Source organism: Salvelinus namaycush, chromosome 22, assembly GCF_016432855.1.
Source record: "Salvelinus namaycush isolate Seneca chromosome 22, SaNama_1.0, whole genome shotgun sequence".
Taxonomy (NCBI): Eukaryota; Metazoa; Chordata; class Actinopteri; order Salmoniformes; family Salmonidae; genus Salvelinus; species Salvelinus namaycush.
In genome coordinates this window covers 12738435-12751195 of record NC_052328.1, presented here as the reverse complement: position 1 = coordinate 12751195, position 12761 = coordinate 12738435, and the positions used below count along the sequence as shown (strand labels likewise).

General features: G+C 41.1%; 1 protein-coding gene across 1 annotated transcript in view; it reads right to left on the bottom strand.

The window, feature by feature from the left end:
- LOC120017400 (alpha-2,8-sialyltransferase 8F-like) overlaps positions 1 to 12761 on the bottom strand; it is a 43978-nt gene that overhangs the window by 23699 nt on the left and 7518 nt on the right. Inside the window, exons 3-4 of the mRNA XM_038960148.1 lie at positions 9122 to 9379; positions 8756 to 8839 (exon numbers count right to left, since the gene is read on the bottom strand). Of these exons, the coding sequence (XP_038816076.1) occupies positions 8756 to 8839; positions 9122 to 9379 (342 nt within the window). The remainder of the gene's footprint in view (positions 1 to 8755; positions 8840 to 9121; positions 9380 to 12761) is intronic.

Genomic DNA, 12761 nt, shown 5'->3' with positions numbered 1-12761 from the left:
CAGCCCCTCCCCCCCTGCAAGCACCTTTACTTCCCAAGCTGTTCCCCTACTTTCCCCACTATTTACCCCCCCGATCAACCCACCTTTAACAGGCATACACAAATAGGAAAGAAAAAAATAGAAAAATAGAAATAATAAACACATTGTCTGGCCGATGCCAAAAAAGCACGGCGCGACCTCGAACAAGAGGTAAAACAAAAATAAAATCCCAACTATACGTTCACCTCTCACTATCCTAGAACTTCTACTAACATATGAACTGAGGAGGCTCCCGCGAATAAAGTGTTCAATTAGCATCTAATAAACCTAAAGAGAATAAGTTGCAACTTAAGCATATTGCGCACTTAAGCGTCATCTTGGGTCAATCCCTGAGATAAGCAAGATATAGCATCACAAGATTATATTGCTAAGCAATGCCGGTCTAAACATGAACCATCAGCAACCGACATAGACAGCAGTACATTTACATATTGTGGGTTAGATCGGAAACAAGAATTTTTCTAAATTAAACGTACCCCCCAGTCAGAAAATAAATAAATAAAAAGGTTATATATACATATATATATATATATATATATACATATATATATATATATATATATATATATATATATATATATATATATATATATATATATATACATACATACATACATATACACATATATATATATATACATACATACATACATACATACATACATACACACACATACACACATACATATATACATACACATACATACATACACACACACACACACACACACACATACACACACACACACAAAAAAATACATATAAAAGTATATATTTAAAAAATATATATACATATACACACACACACACCCATACATATATACATATGCATATATACACATACATACACATACATACACAAACATTCATGCCCCAGTGTAATAATCTACACTAATTTAAAATATACACATACATAATAGTAAGATGCTAAGAGAAAATAATTATAAAGTACAAATAATAATTATATGTACGCACACCTACACAGACACTACAGAGGGCTGGTGGGGATCTAATCGGGAGAGCGGCCCTCGGCTAAAACAAAGGCAGAACGGCACAAAACATCAACTTGCTATCCAGGTGTCTGTGTCTGCCCCTTCCCAACCATCACCCCCAGTCCCCTGCAAGCAATAAATAAATGGTATTGTAATAACAATAAATGTAAGAATTGAAAAATAAATAACGAAACCAAACAAAAAATGGGGGAATATAAGTATATTAATCCGAAAGTGTCAATGATCAAACCTGGAAGGCATCCCAAATAGGCATCGCTCTGAACACAGCCAGAATGAAAGTGACTTTAACTGAGAGCTCAGACCGCCCTCCACAGCATCTTACATGTTCGGTAGCCCTTGTTGAGACCGTTCAATACGGTTTCACCCGTTATGGTATAGTATGGATTCGATTCCATGAGCAGACCCTAACACACAATGACAAGGCACTCTAACCTGTACGGGGGATTGGCGTATGTTCCCGGATAAACTTCTCTGCGTCCAAAACCGAGGAGAGCCAAATCTTCTCACCGGAAGGCGGGGTAATTCTTAGTCTTGCAGGGAAGAGCAAGGCTGGGCGAAGATGGAGTTTGTAGAGTTTGGTCATGACATCTCTGTAGCCGCCGCGGTGCTTTGCCACATCGGGCGCATAATCATCATAGACACGGAAGGGGTGCCCTTTATGTAACAGGTTGCCCCTCATTCGAGCCTCGCGCAGGATAAGATCTTTGGTCTTGAAACTGTGACAACAGATGATTACTGGACGAGGACGTTGGCCCGGTCCAGGCACTGGGACAAGGGCGCGATGTGCACGGTCCAGCTGGGGGTCCGAAGCCAAAACATCCGATCCCATTGCATCCTTCAATAGCTTGGCGAAGAAGTCGGTGGGGCGGGAGCCCGCCTCTACCCCCTCTGCCAGACCAACAACGCGAAGATTATTACGTCTGGAACGGCCCTCCAGGTCGGCCACTTTCACAGAAAGCCTCTGCACACTATCCTGCAGTGACGAGCATAGCTTCTCTAACTCGTCGATCCTACCAGCGTTGAATTCAGAAGCTTTCTCAAGGTCCACAATACTCTGGCCCTGCGAAGCGACCGTTCGAATGGTGCTCTCGATTTTGGTGTCCAGTTCAGCAATAGTAGCCTTAAGATCCTCAGCTAAAGCAACACGTAGTTCTCCCAAAGCCCGGGTAAGTTCTTTAAGTGCCTTCCGCCATGTCTGTCTCGTTGTTTGGTGTGGAGTAGGCCTCCGATGTGGATTTATTGTCCTTTGGTCGCTTATTACTCGGCATTTTTACACAGAAAGTTACAATGTTGTATTAGAAAGAAACGTTTGCTGTAAAAAGTATCATAAAGTAGGTTAAGTTAGATTATTTCGCAAAAAAGCTGCAGGAGCCTCTCACACACCGCCGTTCACTCCAACATGCTAGCTCCGCCCCATCAACTGCCTGTTACTCAGGCCCAGAAGCCAGGATATGCATATAATTGGTAGCATTGGATAGAAAACATATGGCAGGCGAAAACCCAAGGAGAATCCATCCGGAAATGTTTCTTTTTTTAGGTCACAGGCCATTTCAATGCTAGTCTATGGGATATTCAAAACAATTCCTACCAGGTTGCAGTTCCTATGGCTTCCACTAGATGTCAACAGTCTTTAGAAAGGGTTTCAGACTTGTTTTCTGAAAAACGAACAAGTAGTTGTAGTTTTTCAAGGTGTCCCTCATTAGGACTCTAGTCTTGTGGCGCGTGAATGAGGGCGTGTACTTCATTATTTATCTCCGGTATTGAACATATTACATTCCGTCTTAAATTTTATAGTTTATTTACATATTAGGGTACCTGAGGAGTGATTAGAAACGTTGTTTGACTTGTTTGGACGAAGTTTACCGGTTGCTTTTGTGATTCCTTTGTCTGCATGTTGAACGAGTGGAACGGTGGATTACTGAATCAAACGTGGGATATAAAGAAGGACTTTATCGAACAAAACAATAATTTGTTGTGTAGTTTTGACCCTTGGGATTGCAAACAGAGGAAGATCTTCAAAGGTAAGTGATATATTTTATCGCTATTTCTGATTTTTGTGACACCTCTGCTGGTTTGATTTTTTTTTTTAATGCTGGTGTATGCGCGGCGCTGTCCTCAAATAATCGCATGGTATGCTTTCATCGTAAAGCCTTTTTAAAATCTGACAATGCGGTTGGATTAACAAGAAGTTAACCTCTCTAGGGTAAGGCATTATTACAGACATTATTTTAACAGTTTTGGAAACTTTAGAGTGTTTTCTATCCAAATCGACCAATTATATGCATATCCTAGCTTCTGGGCCTAAGTAACAGGCAGTTTACTTTGGGCACGCTTCTCATCCAGATGTCGAAATACTGCCCCCAAGCCATAAGGCTGGTTTACAGTTGGTCTATCGACATGTCAAATCAAATCAAATTTTATTGGTCATATACACATGGTTAGCAGATTTTATTGCGAGTGTAGCGAAATGCTTGTCTGTAGACAGTTTCCGCAGTGACATCATGAACATTCTATTGTTGTCCGGCATCAAACTTGTCCTTGTCGTTATGAAAAGTATAAACACAAAAACGACAGTCTGCATGACCTCAGCAGCCCGGTGGTCCAAATATCATTCCTGCTGTATTTTAACACCAATAAAACCATCCATTTAAAAATGAATACATTTAGTACGTATATGTCAATCTAACCAGGCGACTTAAAGAAACTTTCTTAATAATGTTCTGGTACGTTACTAGCTTGGTAGCTAGCTGGCTGGCTTGCCAGTTCAAATAATGACCAGAGCATAGCTGACAACCCTGCAAACAAAAATAAGTCATTAGAACGTCCCCGGAATGTCACAAAATGGTTGACTAAAGTCATCAGGACGTTGTGTCATCGTCCTGTGGAGGTTTTGTCTAAATATCGGTTTGTTCCCGGGAAGTCCCCAAGGACGATTTTAGAACGTTCTTGGGACATTGTGTCATAGTCCTGTGGAGGTTTTCTCTAATTTCTGGTTTGTTCCCGGGATGTCCCCAAGGATAATTTTTGGATGTTCTCAGGACGTTGTTTCATGGTCGCATGGAAGTTTTTGGTCTACTTCTCGGTTTGTTCCGGGGAAGTCTGCAGGGATGTTTATAGGATGCTCTTAGAACTTTCTGTCATGGTTTTTTGTAGTATCCTTTTTTTCCGCAGATGTCCCCACGGATGTGTATAGGACATTCTTAGAAAGTTATGTTCTGGTCCTAGTGCACGCGCAGCCATGTTTTGTTACACATCACCACTTGTTACTGTTGCCAAGACCTTCAAGGCCCAGATTGGTGAACCATTGTTTCATTCACAGCTCTTTGTATGTTGGCAATGTTAGGGACATCCCCCCATGCACACAGCGCTTTCAACGTACATAGTGTATATTTATTTAAACAATAATTATTATTCAACATGTCCTCATCCTGGATTTGAACTCACAACCTCTTTGTTCATGGCATTCCAATCTTCCTACTACACCACCATGTCTGTCAATGATTGATTTCACATGTATTCCTACACTTTACATTTCAAAGTAACTCTAAACTCTGTTAATAATACTATTTTATTTATCATAGTGATTCAAGAGCAGTGGGGAAATGTGAGGTCCTTTTAGAGGCCTAAGGATAAATAAAATGTCTCTATTTTGTGTAATAAAATGTAGTCTTAGTTTTCTATTTCATCTTTTCAATAATTCGGATTTCAGATTTCATCTCTTCAGTTTGTGTTGGAAAGAGAAAGATTAATACTCAAGAAAAACATATCCAATCATGATTTTTCTTTGGTGGTCTCTGGGTAGAAAAATCTAGCTAGCTCAGCCAGACATTGGCTAGGCCTTCAGAAGCTGGACAGAAGGCCTCTGCCATTCAAATCAAATGTATTTATAAAGCCCTTTTTACATCAGCAGATGTCACAAAGTGCTCTTACACAAGCCATCATAAAACCGCAAAGAGCACAGTGGCTAGGAAAAACTCCCTAGAAAGGCAGGAACCTAGGAATAAACCTAGAGAGGAACCAGGATCTGAGGGGTGGCCAGTCCTCTTCTGGCTGTGCCAGGGGGAGATTATAAGAGTACATAGCCATTAAGGCCAGATCGTTCTTCAATATTTTCAAACGTTCATAGATGACCATTTTATTACAATGTGTTTTGTACTGTTATGATTGGGGCCTACTGGAGTGAATGGATGAGCTGCTTATTCTTTAACATGATTTGATGCTGTGTGTGTCTGCTGTCTATCTGCCGGGTCTATGTGTTCGACCAAAACTGCACTCTTTCAGTGGAGTGCACAGGTATTACGCTCACTGTCCTTTCAGCACCAATCCCGTCACTTTTTTGTGACACTGTTGTTGTCGCTATTAGTGATAGTGGTGTTAGGCTACCATAGGTGGTGTAAATGTTTATTTTTTTGCTGTTCGCATTATGTTATGCTGTGTGTCACGTTTGTGTCCGTGCCGGTTTTGTCTCTGTGTGAGCGACAGCCCGAAGCGTGGCCAGCCTGATTGACTCATTCATAATGTCATCAAAAAACATTACTCCTCCTTCACTACAACTAGAATGGTCCGACTACAGAAGATACAACGTAGGCTATTGGAAGATTTTTGGTACCTCTACAGTATAGTCATGGTTCGCCACTATTCAGGAGACACATTAAAACATAACAATATGCCCCATCAACATTAGACAACTGTATAGAAAACCATAAAATTGCTGAAATAAGCAAATGAAATCATTGATGAGAGTCAGATTAATTGATAACTAAAATAGCAGTGCAGATTCTTTAAATGCAGAGATGTATTATAGGTAATGAATGTGTAGGGGACTTGAGAGAATGATACAGACTTTGTGGCGCAGCAGAAAGATAAGTGAACCTCAAATCCAGAAGTTGTGAGTTCAGTGATGGGGTCATATTGAAAAGTCATTACTAAGTACTCATGTCAAATGTTATCATATTGCCCAATGTTTGGTTGTTGATTTATTTATTTTATCATGTTATAATTGACAAAATATTTTTTACACAATTTTAGCTGTACAACCTCCCGCTTACCTTAAAACCCCTTTAATGACTTTACATATAATGATTTGGGACATCTGGGACCATCACATGACGTCCTGATGGCTGGTAAAACAAATGTCATGAGAACGTCTTACAAACGTCCGAACATTGTTGCGAAATCCTGCACGGAGCCTTCACCGTGCGCTGCCACTTTAAGAGCGCGTCAGCAGTAAGGAAGGAGGAAATAAAGACAGCTCGTTCAGCTCTATGGGGAGGAGCTCTTGGTTGGCGCGACAGTTTGATTGTGTGTGCGATGCTGCAGAAGTTCTGTTTGTTTCCAGCGTGTGTAGTTCATAAAGTATTTGTACTGTTCCTTAATGACATCCTGGTAACGTATAGGGAACTACACAAAGGTCCCCCAGATAACCATCGCGTGACGTCCTGAGAATGCCCTATAAAACTCTTGACATGGTTCTCCTCAGTGATGTCTTGGTAACTACACAAAAGTTATCCCTTAACGTCAGTGGGGTAACATCTCGCCAAAACCCTAAGAGGGACCTAATAGGAGCGTCATCTAATGTCCTTAGGACGTCCCCTGTTTGCTGGGAAAGTAAGCTATTTTTTATATTTTTCTTCATTATTCCAGGAAAATAAACTCACAACAACATAATTATTTACTAGGTAAATGCTAGCTTACGGTTATTAGTGTGCCTTGGTTCACAAGACCACTAGAATTCCACTGACTTCTGACTTATAGTTAATTAGCCTTGCTTCACAAGACCATTCCAGATATTCAACTACTTCTACTATTAGGTCTACCACCACACTCACCACTACCATATCAGGGGTCTCCGACCTTTACTAGCATGGGAGCTACTTAAAAAAAAGGAAACAACTCGTGACCTACAATTTTGTTTCTAGCTTTCAAAAAGGCACATTCTCCAACTCTTCCCCGGGTCCTTAGTGTACAAGAGAAAGTACGCGGGAATATTCCGTTTTAATGTGCCGGTCTAGCGATGGATCTGTACTGCTGCTGCTCATTTCATGGCAAAGTTAGCAAATTACAAATAATACACTGCTCAAAAAAATAAAGGGAACACTTAAACAACACAATGTAACTCCAAATCAATCACACTTCTGTGAAATCAAACTGTCCACTTAGGAAGCAACACTGATTGACAATACATTTCACATGCTGTTGTGCAAATGGAATAGACAAAAGGTGGAAATTATAGGCAATTAGCAAGACACCCCCAATAAAGGAGTGATTCTGCAGGTGGTGACCACAGACCACTTCTCAGTTCCTATGCTTCCTGGCTGATGTTTTGGTCACTTTTGAATGCTGGCGGTGCTTTCACTCTAGTGGTAGCATGAGATGGAGTCTACAACCCACACAAGTGGCTCAGGTAGTGCAGCTCATCCAGGATGGCACATCAATGCGAGCTGTGGCAAGAAGGTTTGCTGTGTCTGTCAGGGTAGTGTCCAGAGCATGGAGGCGCTACCAGGAGACAGGCCAGTACATCAGGAGACGTGGAGGAGGCCGTAGGAGGGCAACAACCCAGCAGCAGGACCGCTACCTCCGCCTTTGTGCAAGGAGGAGCACTGCCAGAGCCCTGCAAAATGGCCTCCAGCAGGCCACAAATGTGCATGTGTCTGCTCAAACGGTCAGAAACAGACTCCATGAGGGTGGTATGAGGGCCCGACGTCCACAGGTGGGGGTTGTGCTTACAGCCCAACACCGTGCAGGACGTTTGGCATTTGCCAGAGAACACCAAGATTGGCAAATTCGCCACTGGCGCCCTGTGCTCTTCACAGATGAAAGCAGGTTCACACTGAGCACATGAGCACATGTGACAGAGTCTGGAGACGCCGTGGAGAACGTTCTGCTGCCTGCAACATCCTCCAGCATTACCGGTTTGGCGGTGGGTCAGTCATGGTGTGGGGTGGCATTTCTTTGTGGGGCCGCACAGCCCTCCATGTGCTCGCCAGAGGTAGAGCACTATTACTACTGCTGCTACTACTACTACTACTTCTACTACTTCTTATATTACTGCTGATGATACTACTACTACTACAACTATATACTACTACAGGTTTTTTTACTTTAAATTTCAACACTTCTTCGACAACTATAAAAATAATTTTGGCCGGCTGAAACAACTCACACAATTTTTCTTCATGGAAGAAACAAAACCCACCTAACCTTCTAGTTAGCTTTATTATGATCCCAATTGGTCTCTCTTCCTTTCCTCCCTCTCTCTCCCCTCCCTCCCTCTCTCTCTGTCCCCTCCAGGAGAGAATGACTGCTAACTCTCATTGAAGCCACAAAGTTCAATGCTGACCGCAGTAGTGCAGGCATTGTTTTCAGGAAACAGGTCCCCTTTAAAAGTGAATGGGGAAATGGTCATATTTGTGTACATATTTTTTTTAAAGACAATCGTGGTACCAATAATTGCTTCTATTACACAGATTATTGAATAAAATCGCACACAGAAGAAGTTATAAGGATAATTCAGTGGCTACTGGCAACCTACAGTACCCAGACGGCCTTGAACTTGAGATACTCAATGAGAGGGCGCAGCACTGAGCTAGCCTGCAACGTCACTTCCTGGAGTAGCTCCAACTGTGCATGTTATGTCCACATAAGTTTTCCCCCCGAGATGTCATCTTAGACGCTAAAAGCATCTTAGACACTCTCTCTCTCACCCTCTGATCTGACTGGGGTTGATGGTCATCAGGTGGGTTTTGTTCCCCACATCCTTACTGTTGGTGACCGGACCCAGGTTAAACCTAGAGAGAAAGAGAGAGAGAGCGAGAGAGAGAGAGAGCGAGAGAGGAGGGAGGTGAGAGAGAGAGTGGAGAGAGAATGAGAGGGGGAGGGGAGAGGAGGGAAGGAGAGAAAGGAGGCAGGGAGAGATAGGGGGAGAGGAGGGAGGGAAAAAGAGAGAAGGGGAGAGAGAAGTGAAGTGAGGGGGGAGAGAGAGGAGGAGAGAGAAAGTGAGAGATGTTGTTGAGGATGATGGTGGTGATGATGGTAATGATGATGGTGATGGTGATAATGATGAAGGTTACCTGATGATGTAATCAGCATTGTCTATCTCTGCTCCACAGCTGCTGTTCTGCAGGATTCCTCCGCTTCCCACCACGGCACAATGACCCAACAAACCTTTACTCCAGGGTAAGGCCTTTGGCAGCATGCTGTGTAGTTTCTTGTCGACTGTTTTAAATAGCTTTTGGTTGGTCTCATAGTGGATCTTCTGGCCCGACTTAGTGTTCTGATTGGTCAGGATCATCTCGCCTGTAGCATTACAACAGGAACGTAAGATCACCCTGGGATAGGAGAGGAGAGAGGAGGGAGGGAGGGAGAGCAGGAGAGGGAGAGAGAGCGATAGAGATGAGATGCTCAAACTCACTAGTGCACATTTTCAATTGGCCATATTAAAACTGTTTAATTTGATCCTGAATGTAGGTTATTTCCCTGACATCTGGAATCAAGGACTCATAACCCCAATCTTTAAGAACGGAGGCAAATTTGACCCTAACATCAAAACAGACATTTGTGTGAACAGTAACCTGGGAAGGTTTTCTGTAGTATTATAAATGTAAGAGTTCTAAACTTCCTTAAACAACTTCTTGACACTAGGGGGGCGCCATTTCGACTTTGTAAAAATTCGTTCCCAAATTAAACTGATGGAAGCTCGGCAAATAGTAAGCAATCTTTATGTTGTTAATTCGTATTTATGTTGACAAATGTCAAATAATAATTCCGCCATGAATTTCGGTGCGGTCTCGCTTTAGCGCACGCTGTATGCTTGAAGTAACGTTAATTTTAAAAATGTAACACAGCGATTGCATTAAGAACTAATTTGTCTTTCATTTGCTGTCCAACTTGTATTTTTTTGTCAAGTTTATGAATAGTTTTCGATTAGAATAGGTGCCTCTCCAAGATGGCGCAGGACAGATTGCTTGAAGTTTTGGCCACTAATCACATTGTATAACCACGATTTGTGCCGCTAAATATGCACATTTTCGAACAAACTCTATATGCATTGTGTAATATGATGTTAAAGGACTGTCATCTGAAGAATTCTGAGAAGGTTAGTGAAAAAATTAATATATTTTGGTGGTTTATACGTTATCGCTATTTTTGCCTTGAATCAATGCTGTTGTGATGTTTGCTATTGTGGTAAGCTAATATAACGCTATATTGTGTTTTCGCTGTAAAACACTTAGAAAATCTGAAATATTGGCTGGATTCACAAGATCTGTGTCTTTAATCTGCTGTACGCTGTGTATTTTTAAGAAATGTTTTATGATGAGTAATTAGGTCTAGTCGCTTTGGTGAGAGTTGTGATGGTGGCTGCAATGGTAAACTATGATTTATACCTGAAATATGCACATTTTTCTAACAAAACATATGCTATACAATAAATATGTTATCAGACTGTCATCTGATGAAGTTGTTTCTTGGTTAGTGGCTATTTATATCTTTATTTGGTCGAATTTGTGATAGCTACTGATGGAGTAAAAAAATGGTGGAGTAAAAAAGTGGTGTCTTTTGCTAACGTGGTTAGCTAATAGATTTACATATTGTGTCTTCCCTGTAAAACATTTTAAAAATCAGAAATGATGGCTGGATTCACAAGATGTGTATCTTTCATTTGGTGTCTTGGACTTGTGATTTCATGAACATTTTATTATATGATATCCCTGTGGCTTTAGGCTAGGCTATGCTAGTCAGCTTTTTTGATGGGGGGGATCCCGGATCCGGGTTTGTGAGGCGTTAGAGGTTTTAATAGGCACAATGTCTTGAGTAAAAACCAAATTGGATTTATACCAAAACATCACACGACCGATCATATCTGCACCCTACACACCCTGATAGATAAACATGTCAACCAAAATAATAACAAAATGTACGCTTGATTCATCGACTTCCAAAAAGCATTTGATTCTATTTGGCATACAGGACTGTTCTACAAAGTTATTGAAAGTGGTGTAGGGGGTAAAACATATGACATAATTAAATCAATGGCAATACTTGCAGCATCAAAATTGGCAAGAAAATAACAGAATTCTTTAACTAGAGGCGGGGCCTTCGCCAGGGTTACAATCTGAGCCCTGCACTCAACGAATTGCCCACTATTCCAGAAAAATCCTCAGCCCCTGGTGTTAGTCTCCACAATTCAGAGGTTAAATGCCTGCTCTTCGAGAGATGAGCAGGCGTCTTTAAAAGTGCTTTCCTCACCATCTTAAATAATCCTGCTCCATTCAAAAAATGTAGAACTAAGAACAGATATAGCCCTTGGTTCACCCCAGACTTGACTGCCAGAACAAAAACATCCTGTGGCGTTCTGCATTAGCTTCAAAAAGCCCCCGCGATATGCAACTTTTCAGGGAAGTCAGGAACCAATATACACAGACAGTTAGGAAAGCTAAGGCTAGCTTTTTCAAACAGAAATTTGCATCCTGTAGCACTATTTCCAAAAAGTTTTGGGACACTGTAAAGTCCATGGAGAATAAGAGCACCTCCTCCCAGTTGCCCACTGCACTGAGGCAAGGAAACACTGTCACCACCGATAAATCTATGATAATCGATCATTTCAATAAGCATTTTTCTATGGCTGGCCATGCTTTCCACCTGGCTACCCCTACCCCAGGTAACAGCTCTGCATCCCCTACAGCAGTGCTTCGCAATTATTTTCTGTTACGCCCCCCCCTAGGAAGAAGTAAACACTTTGCGACCCCCAACTCTCCACCGCGACTGTAAATAGTATAATTTGTCTATAAAATTGTTATAAGTACACCTCTGCATAACATTGTATCCTTATTAACATTAAAGAAAACAAAAAAAGAAAAAAGAAAGAAATATAGATCAACTTACAACAAAGAATAACTTTATTAACCTGTTAGGCGGGCTGTCCCGACATCGGTACACACCCCCCACCCCCTCCACACTGATTAGCATCGCTAGCATAGCGTCACAATTAAATAGTAGCATCTAAATATCATTAAATCACAAGTCCAAGACACTAAATGAAAGATACAGATCTTGTGAATAAAGCCACCATTTCAGATTTTTAAAATGTTTTACAGGGAAGACAAAATATGTAAATCTATTAGCTAACCATGTTAGCAAAAGACACCACTTTTCTTTGTCCACCATTTTTTCTCAACACCAGTAGTTATCACCAATTCGGCTAAACTAAGATATTGATAGCCACTAACCAAGAAAAAACCTCATCAGATGACAGTCTGATAACATATTTATTGTATAGGATAGGTTTTGTTAGAAAAATGTGCATATTTCAGGTATAAATCATAGTTTACAATTGCACCCACCATCACAAATCGACTAGAATAAATACACAGAGCAACGTGTATTACCAATTTACTCATCATAAAACATTTCTTAAAAATACACAGCACATAGCAATGGAAAGACACAGATCTTGTGAATTCAGACAATATTTCAGATGTTCTAAGTGTTTTACAGCGAAAACACAATAAATCGTTATATTAGCATACCACATGTGCAAACGTTACCAGAGCATCGATTCAAGCCAAAGAGAGCGATAACGTAATCATCGCCAAAATATATTAATTTTTTCACTAACCTTCTCAGAATTCTTCCGATGACACTCCTGTAACATCATATTACAACATACATATAGAGTTTGTTCGAAAATGTGCATATTTAGCCATAAAAAAC